The sequence below is a fragment of the Pseudophryne corroboree genome, chromosome 3 (assembly GCF_028390025.1).
Source record: "Pseudophryne corroboree isolate aPseCor3 chromosome 3, aPseCor3.hap2, whole genome shotgun sequence".
NCBI classification, from domain to species: domain Eukaryota; kingdom Metazoa; phylum Chordata; class Amphibia; order Anura; family Myobatrachidae; genus Pseudophryne; species Pseudophryne corroboree.
The window spans coordinates 741,142,998-741,161,614 of NC_086446.1; the positions used below are offsets into that span (position 1 = coordinate 741,142,998).

The 18,617-nt window shown below is 49.1% G+C and overlaps 1 protein-coding gene across 1 annotated transcript in view; it reads left to right on the top strand.

Moving 5' to 3' along the window:
- Positions 1 to 17,433: 17,433 nt before the first annotated feature.
- The window catches only part of GOT1 (glutamic-oxaloacetic transaminase 1), a 75,057-nt gene continuing 73,873 nt past the window's right edge, over positions 17,434 to 18,617 (top strand). The window contains exon 1 of the mRNA XM_063962281.1: positions 17,434 to 17,641. Within this exon, the coding sequence (XP_063818351.1) occupies positions 17,482 to 17,641 (160 nt within the window). The 5' untranslated portion in view covers positions 17,434 to 17,481. The remainder of the gene's footprint in view (positions 17,642 to 18,617) is intronic.

Below are 18,617 nucleotides of genomic sequence, written 5' to 3' on the forward strand. Positions count from 1 at the left end.
GAATGAAAACTGCTGACAGTGCTATCACATGGTTTTTCGCCCCGCGAAGAATCCTTGCAGCTTCTGCCATTGCCCTCCTGCTTCTTGTGCCAACCTGTCTGTTTACGTGGGTGACTGCCGTAATGTTGTCCGACTGGATCACACCGGCTGACCTTGAAGCAGAGGTCTTGCTAAGCTTAGAGCATTGTAAATGGCCCTTAGCTTCAGGATATTTATGTGAAGTGATGTCTCCAGGCTTGACCATAAGCCCTGGATATTCCTTCCCTGTGTGACTGCTCCCCAGCCTCGCAGGCTGGCATCCGTGGTCACCAGGACCTCGAATCTGCGGCCCTCTAGAAGATGAGCACTCTGCAACCACCACAGGAGGGATACCCTTGTCCCTGGTGACAGGGTTATCCGATGATGCATCTGAAGATGCGACCCGGACCATTTGTCCAGTAGGTTCCACTGGAAAGTCTTGCGTGGAATCTGCCGAATGGGATTGCTTCGTAGGAAGCCACCATTTTTACCCAGAACCCTTGTGCATTGATGCACTGAGACTTGGTTCGGTTTTAGGAGGTTCCTGACTAGCTCGGATAACTCCCTGGCTTTCTCCTCCGGGAGAAACACCTTCTTTCTGGACTGTGTCCAGGATCATCCCTAGGAACAGAAGACAAGTCGTCGGAACCAGCTGCGATTTTGGAATATTGAGAATCCAATCGTGCTGCCGCAACACTACCTGAGATAGTGCTACACCGATCTCCAACTGTTCCCTGGATCTTACCCTTATCAGGGAATCGTCCAAGTAAAGGATAACTAAAATTCCCTTCCTTCGAAGGAATATCATCATTTCGGTCATTACTTCAGTAAAGACCCGGGGTGCCGTGGACCATCCCTACGGCAGCGTCTGAACTGATAGTGACAGTTCTGTACCATAACCTGAGATACCCTTGGTGAGAAGGGTAAATTTTGACATGAAGGTAAGCATCCTTGATGTCCCGAGACATCATGTAGTCCCCTTCTTCCAGGTTTGCAATCACTGCTCTGAGTGACTCAATTTTGAATTTGAACCTCTGTATGTAAGTGTTCAAAGATTTTAGATTTTAGATTTTAAAATCGGTCTCACCGAGCCGTCTGGCCTCGGTACCACAATAGTGTGGAATAATACCCCGTTCCCTCTTGCAGGAGGGGTACCTTAATTATCACCTGCTGGGAATACAGCTTGTGAATGGCTTCCAAAACTGCCTCCCTGTCAGCGGGAGACGTCGGTAAAACAGACTTTTGGAACCGGCGAGGGGAATACGTCTCGAATTCCAATTTGTACCCCTGAAATATTACCTGAAGGATCCAGGGGTCTACTTGCGAGTGAGCCCACTGCGCACTGAAATTCATTGAGAACGGGCCCCCACCGTGCCTGAACTTGTAAAGCCCTAGCGTCATACTGAGGGCTTGGCAGAGTCGGAAAAGGGTTTCTGTTCCTGGGAACTGGCTGATCTCTGCAGCCATTTTCCTCTCCCTCTGCTTACAAGCGTGTGAGCGCCTTATCCCCCCTAGGGGGTGTTTCCCAACGCACCCTAACCTCTGGCGGGAAAAGGTATACTGCCAATAACTTTTTAGAAATTATCAATTGTTATCGGGGGGAAACCCACGCATCATCACACACCTCATTTTATTTCTCAGATTCAGGAAAACTACAGGAAGTTTTTCCTCACCAAACATAATACCCCTTTTTTGGTGGTATTCATATTATCAGAAAAGTGTAAACTTTTTCCATTGCCTCAATCATGCAATGTGTGGCCCTATTAGAAATCACGGTTGTCTCTTCACCGTCGACACAGGAGTCAGTATCCGTGTCGGCGTCTGTATCTGAGGTAACGGGCGCTTTAGAGCCCCTGTATGAGACGTCTGGACATGCACAAGCTGAGTAGCCGGCTGTCTCATGTCAACCACTGTCTTTTATACAAAGCTGACACTGTCACGCAATTTCAACAGTACATCCACTCAGGTGTCGACCCCCTAGGGGGTGACAACACTATTACAGACACTCTACTCCGTCTCCTCCTCACTTTTCTCCTCATACATGTCGACACAAACGTACCGACACACAGCACACACACAGGGAATGCTCTGATAGAGGACAGGACCCCACTAGGCCTTTGGGGAGACAGAGGGAGAGTTTGCCAGCACACACAAACGCTATACTTATACAGGGACAACCTTATATAAGTGTTTTCCCTTATAGCATCTTAATATGTAATAATATCGCCAAATAAGTGCCCCCCCTCTCTGTTTTAACCCTGTTTCTGTAGTGCAGTGCAGGGGAGAGCCTGGGAGCCTTCCCACCAGCAGTTCTGTGAGGGAAAATGGCGCTGTGTGCTGAGGAGAATAGGCCCCGCCCCCTTTTCGGCGGGCTTCTTCTCCCGTTTTTCTGATAACCTGGCAGGGGTTAAATACATCCATATAGCCCCAGAGGCTATATGTGATGTATTTTTTAGCCAGCATAGGTACTTTCATTGCTGCCCAGGGCGCCCCCCCCAGCGCCCTGCACCCTCAGTGACCGTTGGTGTGAAGTGTGCTGAGAGCAATGGCGCACAGCTGCAGTGCTGTGCGCTACCTCATGAAGACTGAGAAGTCTTCAGCCGCCGATTTCTGGACCTCTTCACTGTTCAGCATCTGCAAGGGGGTCGGCGGCGCAGCTCCGGTGACCCATCCAGGCTGTACCTGTGATCGTCCCTCTGGAGCTAGTGTCCAGTAGCCTAAGAAGCCAATCCATCCTGCACGCAGGTGAGTTCACTTCTTCTCCCCTAAGTCCCTCGTTGCAGTGAGCCTGTTGCCAGCAGGTCTCACTGAAAATAATAAACCTAAACTAAAACTTTCACAAAGAGCTCAGGAGAGCCCCTAGTGTGCACCCTTCTCGTCGGGCACAGAAATCTAACCGAGGCTTGGAGGAGGGTCATAGGGGGAGGAGCCAGTGCACACCAGGTGATCCTAAAGCTTTCTTTAGATGTGCCCTGTCTCCTGCGGAGCCGCTATTCCCCCCCCCCCCCCACATGGTCCTTACGGAGTTCCCAGCATCCACTAGGACGTCAGAGAAAACATATGATTAAATTAATCATTATACAGATTACCAACAAAAATACTGAATGTTCTCTTCCCTATAGGGGTGTAAATTAAAGCTCCTTATTTACTTGGAATAGTAAACTTTGATTCTAGATCTTGGAATATATGTTAATAAGTTCAGTTCTTATACTCTATTACTGTTTTTAATGCACATATATTATACCTATTTCTACAGTGACATTATTGAACCGGTGCTATTGTCTATTTTGAATCCATGTTGACGTGCACTACTGTGCGTTACCATGGTGACGTTTTGGCGTGTTGAGATGCATGGACGCGCTGCTAAGCCGTGACTGTGTAACTATCGGCATCTAGTGTCTCCATGGAAACGCACGTCGTTGCACGTTGCTATGGTGACGGGTTAGTAGGGGTAGACTCAACGACGCACTACGCTATTATACGCGTGCGCAGATGGGCCTACGAGATGTGCGTGGGCACAGACGCGATCATGTGATACGGCATCTTTACATCCGACATCGTCACTGGTCATGTGTGTCCGGATGTGACGTCCAGATACGACGTGGCGGGACGCATCCGGGCTTTGAACAGCTGTCTTGATATTATACTAATTAGACAGTCCCCTTGCTCATTGAAGTAAGTTTTAAAACACGGTCAAAGTCCGCCCTACTACCCCTTAAACTATGTTTCTTTCAAAGAGATCCACTCCTTGTTTTGAGTTTGATATATTCATATACAAATATTACTGGTCTTGTGACCGGAAAATCACAAGCTGTTTATCATGATATAGTATGATTTCTAAATGTTATATATGTATCTAAGTTTTTATATTTATAAGAGTTAATATTTGATTGAGTCTGTCATTATTTGGTCATTTAAATGAGTTTGAGAAGGTCATGTGACATCACATATGCAAATGAGCAACCATATTGAAAGGTGTATATAAACCCCTCACAGCAGGGTCAGGAGTACCTTGAAAAAGTTGCGTGAACGCAACGAAACGCGTTGGTGAGACCCGCTGCTGTATGTTTACTCCCACTGAATGATTGGAAGACTTCTACCTGAACCAAGTCCTAATCTGCTACCAAGCTTGGAATCCATTGGACGGAGGACTGTCTAAACTGACAACCAACACAAGCTGCCACCTAACAAGGAACTGCCTTTGCGGACGCTGCTTTCGCTTAAATACCTTGCCAACATCGGTGGTAAATATACTTCTTCGAACTGTGTTGTAATACCCTCCTATGGAACTGTATTGGGACTAATTCTAATGGAACAGGTCAATTGAATCTTCCTACATCTAATATCAGTATACCCAGTGGGAGTTACGTTCATCTATATTTACAGGAGATTATTCATTTTATCAAGTGCACACTATGATGTATATTAATTTTTGCTTTTTTTAATTAAATTGTGTTGTTTTTATGGCCTTCTACTCTCATTTATGACCATTAGCGCTACATTGTGTTTTTTCTGTGCATATATTGTGGTGCCTGTGGCTACCGGTGACCTGGAGGATTCCAGATCCCTAGACGTAGTCAGGGCCTTAAAGATTTATGTAGCCAGGACGGCTAGAATTAGGAAAACAGAGGCTCTGTTTGTCCTGTATGCGGCCAATAAGATTGGCGCTCCTGCTTCAAAGCAGACTATTGCTCGCTGGATCAGTAATACGATTCAGCAGGCTCACTCTACGGCTGGATTGCCGGTACCAAATTCGGTTAAGGCCCATTCCACTAGGAAGGTGGGCTCTTCTTGGGCGGCTGCCCGAGGCGTCTCGGCTTTACAACTTTGCCGAGCGGCGACTTGGTCGGGGTCAAACACCTTTGCTAAATTCTACAAGTTTGATACCCTGGCTGATGAGGACCTAGCGTTTGCTCAGTCGGTGCTGCAGAGTCATACGCACTCTCCCGCCCGATTGGATGCTGTGGTATAAACCCCACGGTCCTTACGGAGTCCCCAGCATCCTCTAGGACGTAAGAGAAAATAAGATTTTAAACCTACCGGTAAATCTATTTCTCCTAGTCCGTAGAGGATGCTGGGCGCCCGTCCCAGTGCGGAAACTCTGCAAGACTTGTATATAGTTGTTGCTTACATAAGGGTTATGTTACAGTTGACATCGGTCTAGGACCGTTACTGTTGTTTTTGTTCATACTGTTAACTGGTTATGTATGTTCCAGGTTACATGGTATGATTGGTGTGGGCTGGTATGAATCTTGCCCTTGGATTGCTAAATCCTGCCTTGTATTGTCCATCTCCTCTGGGCACAGTTCTCTAACTGAGGTCTGGAGGAGGGGCATAGAGGGAGGAGCCAGTGCACACCCATAGTCAAAGTTCTTTTTAGGTGCCCTATCTCCTGCGGAGCCCGTCTATACCCCATGGTCCTTACGGAGTCCCCAGCATCCTCTACGGACTAGGAGAAATAGATTTACCGGTAGGTTTAAAATCTTATTTTCTTATATGTGATCTCATTTTATTCATGTTATTCAAGAACAAGATAAAATAAGATTTTACTCACCGGTAAATCTATTTCTCGTAGTCCGTAGTGCATGCTGGGAACTCCGGAAGGACCATGGGGAATAGACGGGCTCCGCAGGAGACTGGGCACTCTAAAAGAAAGATTAGGTACTATCTGGTGTGCACTGGCTCCTCCCACTATGACCCTCCTCCAGACCTCAGTTAGGATACTGTGCCCGGAAGAGCTGACACAATAAGGAAGGATTTTGAATCCCGGGTAAGACTCATACCAGCCACACCAATCACACCGTATAACTCGTGATACTATACCCAGTTAACAGTATGAAATATAACTGAGCCTCTCAACAGATGGCTCAACAATAACCCTTAGTTAGGCAATAACTACATAAAAGTATTGCAGACAATCCGCACTTGGGATGGGCGCCCAGCATCCACTACGGACTACGAGAAATAGATTTACCGGTGAGTAAAAATAAGAATTTACTTACCGATAATTCTATTTCTCGGAGTCCGTAGTGGATGCTGGGGTTCCTGAAAGGACCATGGGGAATAGCGGCTCCGCAGGAGACAGGGCACAAAAAGTAAAGCTTTTAACCATGTGGTGTGTACTGGCTCCTCCCCCTATGACCCTCCTCCAAGCCTCAGTTAGGTACTGTGCCCGGACGAGCGTACACAATAAGGAAGAATCTTGAATCCCGGGTAAGACTCATACCAGCCACACCAATCACACCGTACAACTTGTGATCTAAAACCCAGTTAACAGTATGATAACAGAGGAGCCTCTGAAAGATGGCTTCCTACAACAATAACCCGATGAAGGCAACAATAACTATGTACAATTATTGCAGATAATCCGCACTTGGGATGGGCGCCCAGCATCCACTACAAACTCCGAGAAATAGAATTATCGGTAAGTAAATTCTTATTTTCTCTATCGTCCTAGTGGATGCTGGGGTTCCTGAAAGGACCATGGGGATTATACCAAAGCTCCCAAACGGGCGGGAGAGTGCGGATGACTCTGCAACACCGAATGAGAGAACTCCAGGTCCTCTTTTGCCAGGGTATCAAATTTGTAGAATTTTACAAACGTGTTCTCCCCCGACCACGTAGCTGCTCGGCAGAGTTGTAATGCCGAGACCCCTCGGGCAGCCGCCCAAGATGAGCCCACCTTCCTTGTGGAATGGGCCTTAACAGATTTAGGCTGTGGCAGGCCTGCCACAGAATGTGCAAGTTGAATTGTGCTACAAATCCAACGAGCAATCGACTGCTTAGAAGCAGGAGCACCCAGCTTGTTGGGTGCATACAGTATAAACAGCGAGTCAGATTTTCTGACTCCAGCCGTCCTTGAAATGTATATTTTTAAAGCTCTAACAACGTCCAACAACTTGGAGTCCTCCAAGTCGCTTGTAGCCGCAGGCACTACAATAGGCTGGTTCAGGTGAAACGCTGATACCACCTTAGGGAGAAAATGCGGACGCGTCCTCAGTTCTGCCCTATCCGAATGGAAAATTAGATATGGGCTTTTGTAAGATAAAGCCGCCAGTTCTGACACTCTCCTGGCTGAAGCCAGGGCTAGTAGCATGGACACTTTCCATGTGAGATATTTCAAATCCACCTTTTTTAGTGGTTCAAACCAATGGGATTTGAGGAAATCTAAAACTACGTTTAGATCCCACGGTGCCACCGGAGGCACTACAGGGGGCTGTATACGCAGTACACCCTTAACAAAAGTCTGGACCTCAGGAACTGAGGCCAATTCTTTTTGGAAGAATATTGACAGGGCCGAAATTTGAACCTTAATAGATCCCAACTTGAGACCCATAGACAATCCTGATTGCAGGAAATGCAGGAATCGACCCAGTTGAAATTCCTCCGTCGGAGCACTCCGATCCTCGCACCACGCAACATATTTTCGCCAAATGCGGTGATAATGTTTCGCGGTTACTTCCTTCCTTGCTTTAATCAAAGTAGGAATGACTTCTTCCGGAATGCCTTTTCCCTTTAGGATCCGGCGTTCAACCGCCATGCCGTCAAACGCAGCCGCGGTAAGTCTTGAAACAGACAGGGACCTTGCTGAAGCAGGTCCCTTCTCAGAGGTAGAGGCCACGGATCGTCCGTGATCATCTCTTGAAGTTCCGGGTACCAAGTCCTTCTTGGCCAATCCGGAGCCACTAGTATCGTTCTTACTCCTCTTTTCCTTATAATTCTCAATACCTTTGGTATGAGAGGCAGAGGAGGAAACACATACACCGACTGGTACACCCAAGGCGTTACCAGCGCGTCCACAGCTATTGCCTGCGGGTCTCTTGACCAGGCGCAATACCTGTCCAGTTTTTTGTTGAGGCGAGACGCCATCATGTCCACCATTGGTCTTTCCCAACGGGTTACAAGCATGTGGAAAACTTCTGGATGAAGTCCCCACTCTCCCGGGTGAAGGTCGTGTCTGCTGAGGAAGTCTGCTTCCCAGTTGTCCACTCCCGGGATGAACACTGCTGACAGTGCCATCACATGATTCTCCGCCCAGCGAAGAATCCTCGCAGCTTCTGCCATTGCACTCCTGCTTCTTGTACCGCCCTGTCTGTTTACATGGGCGACTGCCGTGATGTTGTCCGACTGGATCAACACCGGTTTTCCTAGAAGCAGAGGTTCTGCCTGACTTAGAGCATTGTAGATTGCTCTTAGTTCCAGAATGTTTATGTGAAGAGACATCTCCAGGCTCGACCACACGCCCTGGAAGTTCCTTCCTCGTGTGACTGCTCCCCAGCCTCTCAGGCTGGCGTCCGTGGTCACCAGGATCCAATCCTGTATGCCGAATCTGCGGCCCTCCAATAGATGAGCGCTCTGCAACCACCACAGAAGAGATACCCTTGTCCTTGGAGACAGGGTTATCCGCCGGTGCATCTGAAGATGCGACCCTGACCATTTGTCGAGCAGATCCCTCTGGAAAATTCTTGCGTGGAATCTGCCGAATGGAATTGCTTCGTAAGAAGCCACCATTTTTCCCAGGACTCTTGTGCATTGATGTACAGATACCTTTCCTGGCTTTAGGAGGTTCCTGACAAGTTCGGATAACTCCTTGGCTTTTTCCTCCGGGAGAAATACCTTTTTCTGAACCGTGTCCAGAATCATCCCCAGGAACAGCAGACGTGTTGTCGGAATTAACTGGGATTTTGGAATATTCAAAATCCACCCGTGCTGTTTTAGCACTTCTTGAGACAGTGCTACTCCCATCTCTAGCTGTTCTCTTGACCTTGCCCTTATCAGGAGATCGTCCAAGTATGGGATAATTAACACGCCTTTTCTTCGAAGAAGAATCATCATCTCGGCCATTACTTTGGTAAAGACCCGAGGTGCCGTGGACAATCCAAACGGCAGCGTCTGAAACTGATAGTGACAGTTTTGTACGACGAACCTGAGGTACCCCTGGTGTGAGGGGTAAATTGGGACGTGGAGATACGCATCCTTGATGTCCAAGGATACCATAAAGTCCCCTTCTTCCAGGTTCGCTATCACCGCTCTGAGTGACTCCATCTTGAACTTGAACTTTTTTATGTACAGGTTCAGGGATTTCAGATTTAGAATAGGTCTTACCGAGCCGTCCGGCTTCGGTACCACAAATAGAGTGGAATAATACCCCTTTCCCTGTTGTAAAAGGGGTACTTTGACTATCACCTGCTGAGAGTACAGCTTGTGAATGGCTTCCAAGACCGTCACCCTGTCGGAGGGGGACGTTGGTAAAGCAGACTTCAGGAAACGGCGAGGTGGAGACGTCTCTAGTTCTAACCTGTACCCCTGAGATATTATCTGCAGGATCCAGGGATCTACCTGCGAGTGAGCCCACTGCGCGCTGAAATTCTTGAGACGACCCCCCACCGCCCCCGAGTCCGCTTGAGAAGCCCCAGCGTCATGCTGAGGCTTTTGTAGAAGCGGGGGAGGGCTTCTGTTCCTGGGAAGGAGCTGCCTGTTGCTGTCTCTTCCCCTTTCCTCTGCCTCGTGGCAGATATGAATATCCCTTTGCTCTCTTGTTTTTAAAGGAACGAAAGGGCTGCGGTTGAAAAGTCGGTGTCTTTTTCTGTTGGGGAGTGACTTGAGGTAAAAAGGTGGATTTCCCGGCTGTAGCCGTGGCCACCAAATCCGATAGACCGACTCCAAATAACTCCTCCCCTTTATACGGCAAAACTTCCATATGCCGTTTTGAGTCCGCATCGCCTGACCACTGTCGCGTCCATAAACTTCTTCTGGCCGAAATGGACATAGCACTTACCCGTGATGCCAGCGTGCAGATATCCCTCTGTGCATCACGCATATAAAGAAATGCATCCTTTATTTGCTCCAAAGACAGTAAAACATTGTCCCTATCCAGGGTATCAATATTTTCAATCAGGGACTCTGACCAAGCTACTCCAGCACTGCACATCCAGGCTGTCGCTATAGCTGGTCGTAGTATAACACCTGTATGTGTGTATATACTTTTTTGGATATTTTCCATCCTCCTATCTGCTGGATCTTTAAGTGCGGCCGTCTCAGGAGAGGGTAACGCCACTTGTTTTGATAAGCGTGTGAGCGCCTTGTCCACCCTAGGAGGTGTTTCCCAGCGCGCCCTAACCTCTGGCGGGAAAGGGTATAAAGCCAATAACTTCTTTGAAATTAGCATTTTTTTATCGGGGGCAACCCACGCTTCATCACACACCTCATTTAATTCTTCTGATTCAGGAAAAACTATAGGTAGTTTTTTCACACCCCACATAATACCCTGTTTAGTGGTACCTGTAGTATCAGCTATATGTAACGCCTCCTTCATTGCCAAAATCATATAACGTGTGGCCCTACTGGAAAATACGGTTGATTCGTCACCGTCACCACTGGAATCAGTGCCTGTGTCTGGGTCTGTGTCGACCGACTGAGGCAAAGGGCGTTTTACAGCCCCTGACGGTGTTTGAGGCGCCTGGACAGGCACTAATTGATTGTCCGGCCGTCTCATGTCGTCAAACGACTGCTTTAGCGTGTTGACACTATCCCGTAATTCCATAAATAAAGGCATCCATTCTGGTGTCGACCCCCTAGGAGGTGACATCCCCATATTTGGCAATTGCTCCGCCTCCACACCAATATCGTCCTCATACATGTCGACACACGCGTACCGACACACAGCAGACACACAGGGAATGCTCTAAACGAAGACAGGACCCCACTAGCCCTTTGGGGAGACAGAGGGAGAGTCTGCCAGCACACACCAAAAGCGCTATATATGACAGGGATAGCCTTATAATAAGTGCTCCCTATATAGCTGCTTTAAATATATATAATGCCACAATTTTGCCCCCCCTCTCTTGTTTTACCCTGTTTCTGTAGTGCAGTGCAGGGGAGAGACTGGGAGCCTTCCTGACCAGCGGAGCTGTGAGAGGAAAATGGCGCCGTGTGCTGAGGAGATAGGCCCCGCCCCTTTTTCGGCGGGCTCGTCTCCCGCTCTTCAATGGATTCAGGCAGGGGTTAAATATCTCCATATAGCCCCCGGAGGCTATATGTGAGGTATTTTATGCCTAAAAAAGGTTTCTCATTGCTGCCCAGGGCGCCCCCCCCCAGCGCCCTGCACCCTCAGTGACTGCCGTGTGAAGTGTGCTGGGAGCAATGGCGCACAGCTGCAGTGCTGTGCGCTACCTTAAGAAGACTGAGGAGTCTTCTGCCGCCGATTCTGGACCATCTTCTGTCTTCAGCATCTGCAAGGGGGCCGGCGGCGCGGCTCCGGTGACCCATCCAGGCTGTACCTGTGATCGTCCCTCTGGAGCTTGATGTCCAGTAGCCAAGAAGCCAATCCATCCTGCACGCAGGTGAGTTGACTCCTTCTCCCCTAAGTCCCTCGCTGCAGTGATCCTGTTGCCAGCAGGAATCACTGTAAAATAAAAAACCTAGCTAAACTTTTTCTAAGCAGCTCTTTAGGAGAGCCACCTAGATTGCACCCTTCTCGGCCGGGCACAAAAACCTAACTGAGGCTTGGAGGAGGGTCATAGGGGGAGGAGCCAGTACACACCACATGGTTAAAAGCTTTACTTTTTGTGCCCTGTCTCCTGCGGAGCCGCTATTCCCCATGGTCCTTTCAGGAACCCCAGCATCCACTAGGACGATAGAGAAATCTTATTTTCTCTGACGTCCTAGTGGATGCTGGGAACTCCGGAAGGACCATGGGGATTATACCAAAGCTCCCAAACGGGCGGGAGAGTGCGGATGACTCTGCAGCACCGAATGAGAGAACTCAAGGTCCTCCTCAGCCAGGGTATCAAATTTGTAGAATTTAGCAAACGTGTTTGCCCCTGACCAAGTTGCAGCTCGGCAAAGTTGTAAAGCCGAGACCCCTCGGGCAGCCGCCCAAGATGAGCCCACTTTCCTCGTGGAATGGGCTTTTACTGATTTAGGATGCGGCAATCCAGCCGCAGAATGCTCCAGCTGAATTGTGCTACAAATTCAGCGAGCAATAGTCTGCTTAGAAGTAGGAGCACCTATTTTGTTGGGTGCCTACAGGATAAAAAGCGAGTCAGTTTTCCTGACTCCAGCCGTCCTGGAAATATAAATTTTTAAGGCCCTGACTACGTCCAGTAACTTGGAATCTTCCAAGTCCCTAGTAGCCGCAGGCACTACAATAGGTTGGTTCAAGTGAAAAGCTGATACCACCTTAGGGAGAAACTGGGGACGAGTCCTCAATTCTGCCCTATCCATATGGAAAATCAGATAAGGGCTTTTACATGACAAAACCGCCAATTCTGACACACGCCTGGCCGAAGCCAAGGCCAATAACATGACCACTTTCCACGTGAGATATATCAAATCCACAGTTTTAAGTGGCTCAAACCAATGTGATTTTAGGAAACTCAACACCTCGTTGAGATCCCAAGGTGCCACAGGAGGCACAAAAGGGGGCTGAATATGTAGCACTCCCTTTACAAATGTCTGAACTCCAGGCAGTGAAGCCAGTTCTTTCTGGAAGAAAATCGACAGAGCCGAAATCTGGACCTTAATGGAACCCAAGTTTAGGCCCATAGTCACTCCTGACTGTAGGAAGTGCAGAAAACGACCCAGCTGAAATTCCTCTGTTGGGGCCTTCCTGGCCTCACACCACGCAACATATTTTCGCCAAATACGGTGATAATGGTTTGCGGTTACTTCTTTCCTGGCTTTTATCAGCGTAGGAATGACTTCCTCCGGAATGCCCTTTTCCTTTAGGATCCGGAATTCAACCGCCATGCCGTCAAACGCAGCCGCGGTAAGTCTTGGAACAGACAGGGCCCCTGCTGTAGCAGATCCTGTCTGAGCGGTAGAGGCCATGGGTCCTCTGATATCATTTCTTGAAGTTCTGGGTACCAAGCTCTTCTTGGCCAATCCGGAACCACGAGTATCGTTCTTACTCCTCGTTTTCTTATTATTCTCAGTACCTTTGGTATGAGAGGCAGAGGAGGGAATACATAAACCGACTGGTACACCCACGGTGTCACTAGAGCGTCCACAGCTATTGCCTGAGGGTCCCTTGACCTGGCGCAATATCTAGTTTTTTGTTTAGGCGGGACGCCATCATGTCCACCTGTGGCCTTTCCCAACGGTTTACCAACAGTTGGAAGACTTCTGGATGAAGTCCCCACTCTCCCGGGTGTAGGTCGTGTCTGCTGAGGAAGTCTGCTTCCCAGTTGTCCACTCCCGGAATGAACACTGCTGACAGTGCTAAGACGTGATTTTCCGCCCATCGGAGAATCCTTGTGGCTTCTGCCATCGCCATCCTGCTTCTTGTGCCGCCCTGTCGGTTTACATGGGCAACTGCCGTGATGTTGTCTGATTGGATCAGTACCGGCTGGTTTTGAAGCAGAGGCCTTGCCAGACTTAGGGCATTGTAAATGGCCCTCAGTTCCAGAATATTTATGTGTAGGGACGACTCCTGACTTGACCAAAGTCCTTGGAAATTTCTTCCCTGTGTGACTGCCCCCCAGCCTCGAAGGCTGGCATCCGTGGTTACCAGGACCCAGTCCTGTAAGCCGAATCTGCGGCCCTCTTGAAGATGAGCACTCTGCAGCCACCACAGTAGAGATACCCTGGCCCTTGGAGACAGGGTTATCAGCCGATGCATCTGAAGATGCGATCCCGACCACTTGTCCAAGAGGTCCCACTGAAAAGTTCTTGCATGGAACCTGCCGAATGGAATTTGCTTCGTAAGAAGCTACCATTTTTCCCAGGACTCGTGTGCAGTGATGCACCGATACCTGTTTTGGTTTCAGGAGGTCTCTGACTAGAGATGACAGCTCCTTGGCTTTCTCCTGCGGGAGAAACACTTTTTCTGTTCTGTGTCCAGGACCATCCCCAGGAACAGTAGGCGTGTGGTAGGAACCAGCTGTGACTTTGGAATGTTTAGAATCCATCCGTGCTGTTGTAGCACTTCCCGAGATAGTGCTACTCCGACCAACAACTGCTCCTTGGACCTCGCCTTTATAAGGAGATCGTCCAAGTACGGGATAATTAAAACTCCCTTTTTTCGAAGGAGTATCATCATTTCTGCCATTACCTTGTTAAAGACCCTTCGGTGCCGTGGACAGTCCAAACGGCAGTGTTTGGAATTGGTAATGACAATCCTGTACCACAAATCTGAGGTACTCCTGGTGAGGAAGGTAAATGGGGACATGTAGGTAAGCATCCTTGATGTCCAGGGATACCATGTAATCCCCCTCCTCCAGGCTTGCAATAACCGCCCTGAGCGATTCCATCTTGAACTTGAATTTTTTTATGTATGTGTTCAAGGATTTCAAATTTAAAATGGGTCTCACCGAACCGTCCGGTTTCGGTACCACAAACAGTGTGGAATAGTAACCCCGTCCTTGTTGAAGTAGGGGCACCTTGACTATCACCTGCTGGGAATACAGCTTGTGAATTGCCTCTAGCACAGCCTCCCTGCCTGAGGGAGTTGTCGGCAAGGCAGATTTGAGGAAACGGCGGGGGGGAGACGCCTCGAATTCCAGCTTGTACCCCTGAGATACTACTTGAAGGATCCAGGGATCCACCTGTGAGCGAGCCCACTGATCGCTGAAATTTTTGAGGCGGCCCCCCACCGTAGCTGGCTACGCCTGTGGAGCCCCCGCGTCATGCGGTGGACTCAGAGGAAGCGGGGGAAGAATTTTGATTCTGGGAACTGGCTGACTGGTGCAGCTTTTTCCCTCTTCCCTCGTCTCTGTGCAGAAAGGAAGCGCCTTTGACCCGCTTGCTTTTCTGAAGCCGAAAGGACTGTACCTGATAATACAGTGCTTTCTTAGGCTGTGAGGAAACCTGAGGTAAATTTTTTTCTTCCCAGCTGTTGCTGTGGATACGAGGTCCCAGAGACCATCCCCAAACAATTCCTCACCCTTATAAGGCTCTATGTGCCTTTTAAAGTCAGCATCACCTGTCCAGTGTCGGGTCTCTAATACCCTCCTGACAGAATGGACATTGCATTAATTCTGGATGCCAGCCGGCAAAATATCCCTCTGTGCATCCCTCATATATAAGACGTCGTCTTTAATATGCTCTTATGTTCGCAAAATAGTATCCCTGTTTGACAGGGTCACAGACCACGCTGCAGCAGCACTATCTGCAGGTCTCAGTCTAGTACCTGAGTGTGTAAATACAGACTTCAGGATAGCCTCCTGCTTTTTATCAGCAGGTACCTTCAAAGTGGCCGTATCCTAAGACAGCAGTGCCACCTTTTTTGACAAACGTGTGAGCGCCTTATCCACCCTAGGGGATATCTCCCAGCGTAATTTATCCTCTGGCGGGAAAGGGTACGCCATCAGTAACTTTTTAGAAATTACCAGTTTCTTATCGGGGGAACCCACGCTTTTTCACACTTCATTCACTCATTTGATGGGGGAACAAAACACTGCCTGCTTTTTCTCCCCAAACATAAAACCCTTTTTTAGTGGTACTTGGGTTAATGTCAGAATTGTGTAACACATTGTTATTGCCGGGATCATGTAACGGATGTTCCTAGTGGATTGTGTATATGTCTCAACCTCGTCGACACTGGAGTCAGACTCCGTGTCGACATCTGTGTCTGCCATCTGAGGGAGCGGGCGTTTTTGAGCCCCTGATAGCCTTTGAGACGCCTGGGCAGGTGCGGGCTGAGAAGCCGGCTGTCCCACATCTGTTACGTCATCCAGCCTTTTATGTAAGGAGTTGACACTGTCGGTTTATACCTTCCACCTATCCATCCACTCTGGTGTCGGCCCCACAGGGGGCGACATCACATTTATCGGCATCTGCTCTGCCACCACATAAGCCTCCTCATCAAACGTGTCGACACAGCCGTACCGACACACCGCACACACACAGGGAATGCTCTGACTGAGGACAGGACCCCACACAGCCCTTTGGGGAGACAGAGAGAGAGTATGCCAGCACACACCAGAGCGCTATATAATGTAGGGATTAACACTATATTGAGTGAATTTTTCCCAATAGCTGCTTGTATATACAATATTGCGCCTAAATTTAGTGCCCCCCCCTCTCTTTTTAACCCTTTGAGCCTGCAAACTACAGGGGAGAGCCTGGGGAGCTGTCTTCCAGCTGCACTGTGAAGAGAAAATGGCGCCAGTGTGCTGAGGGAGATAGCTCCGCCCCTTTTTCGCTGACTTTTCTCCTGCTTTTTTATGGATTCTGGCAGGGGTATTTATCACATATATAGCCTCTGGGGCTATATATTGTGATTATTTTGCCAGCCAAGGTGTTTTTATTGCTGCTCAGGGCGCCCCCCCCCCCCAGCGCCCTGCACCCTGCACCCATCAGTGACCGGAGTGTGAGGTGTACATGAGGAGCAATGGCGCACAGCTGCAGTGCTGTGCGCTACCTTGGTGAAGACTGAAGTCTTCTGCCGCCGATTTTCCGGACCATCTTCGTGCTTCTGGCTCTGTAAGGGGGACGGCGGCGCGGCTCCGGGAACGAACACCAAGGACGGTTCCTGCGGTCGATCCCTCTGGAGCTAATGGTGTCCAGTAGCCTAAGAAGCCCAAGCTAGCTGCAAGCAGGTAGGTTCGCTTCTTCTCCCCTTAGTCCCTCGATGCAGTGAGCCTGGTGCCAGCAGGTCTCACTGTAAAATAAAAAACCTAAAAAAAACTTTCTTTCTAGGAGCTCAGGAGAGCCCCTAGTGTGCATCCAGCTCGACCGGGCACAGAAATCTAACTGAGGTCTGGAGGAGGGTCATAGTGGGAGGAGCCAGTGCACACCAGATAGTACCTAATCTTTCTTTTAGAGTGCCCAGTCTCCTGCGGAGCCCGTCTATTCCCCATGGTCCTTCCGGAGTTCCCAGCATCCACTAGGACGTCAGAGAAAAAATGTTTTTTTGTATAAACACAGATAAAACTGTGCGACTATATCCACAGAGACTAGATATATAAAAACACAGAGATTGAATTAACTTCTAGATATCAACTTAACACAGCTGACTACTACATAGATGTTCTCTCCTTTGACTTCAAAAGTGGACAGGTACATGTGTTGCTCAGAGAAGCCAATCAGCCTCTAGCTATCATTTTATAGCATGTACTGTAACTATATTGACAACCAGAATCTGATTGGTTGCTATGGGCAACACCTCCACCTACCCACTTCAGAAGGTGTGACAACTTCCCGCATAAACGGAGCTGCTCCATGCGCCTCACGTAGTGGGTCAGTTGCCCTTGGATACCTGACGCTAAAATGTCAGCGCTGATGTCAAATGTCAAATAGAACGCTATGTCTCACGCGCCTCTGTCTCGTTAGCCAATGATGGCGCACTAACTTAACATCAGTTTGTATTCGTCCACATGATTGGTCATCTCCCCATGCTGTCAGTGTCATGACGTAGGGCGGATGCAGGAAAGGCGTTGTCCTGTTCCCGGGCTGTGATTGGCTCTCTGAGTCTCCGCCCACGGTATATAGCAGTGAAGGTGAAGGTGACGGCTGCAGTCAATGTCTATCAGTGCCGGGTGTCTGACCGCAGTGTACTCAGCCATGGCCTCTCCGTCCATCTTCCAAGCCGTTCCCAATGCGCCCCCGGTGGCCGTATTCAAGCTCACCGCCGACTTTCGTGAGGACGGCGACCCTGGCAAGGTCAACCTGGGCGTTGGAGGTGAGTAAGGGCCGGGGAGGGCGGCTAGTAACTGTGGGACTACAAGTCCCAGCGTGTTATCACAGCCAGTCTCTAGCAGAGCATGCTGGGACATGTAGTTCTGCAACAGCAGGGGGGGGCACTGCTGTTATAGTCTCTGCATAATGGCAGAGTGTCCCCTCATAGACCTCAGCCAGTCCTGACCTTTATAAGTCTGTTATATAATACACATATGTTACTGTATGGGAGGTGCATGTCTGCAGGTCTGTAACCACTCCGCTCATTGCCAGGGAGCTTGGTCCCTCCAATAGTATCAGGCAAAGCTGCAATCAATGCCAGAAACCAGTTGACGCCAAAATTTTGCACCTGCTCAAAGGTGTTGTGCTGTTGGCACCGGTTCTGGGTGCCCGCAGCGGCATTGAAGTAGTGGACCCTCATGTAAGCGCTGGAAAAAGGCACAATCCCAACTACGAGTGTAAAAACCATTTCAATTGAGCCAGGAACATCGATGGTTGCAAACCTTTGGCTTATGATGTCCATATCTACCCCACAGGGTTTGGACTCCCTTCTCCACCTCTTTGTCAAGAAGAAAAGTTGAGTGTTTCGGGGCCTTTAGTACACATTGGTCTCTATATGAGACCCAGGTTGTAACACCTGGACCCCTGGTTCCCACCGGGTATTAGGTCTTGGGCAGGAGCCTAGTGGATGGGCCAGCTCTGTGTGACATAGGTAACAGGGATGCTGGGACATTTGGTAAGCTGAGGCATGATGCCAGCAGATTGAGTAACTACTGATATTTAGCCCTGCAGGGCAGAAAGCGCCAGCCTACCCGTGATCTGTTTATAGATTAGGCTGCAATACATGCCGCACTTTGTCCTTGGAAAAGTAATGAGCTTGCAGACTGATCGGTCACTAGATGGGGAGATCTCTGGGTCAGGAAGCGCGTAAAGCGGTATTTCTGCTGAAACATAGAGAATAATATTGCCAGGGATGTTGC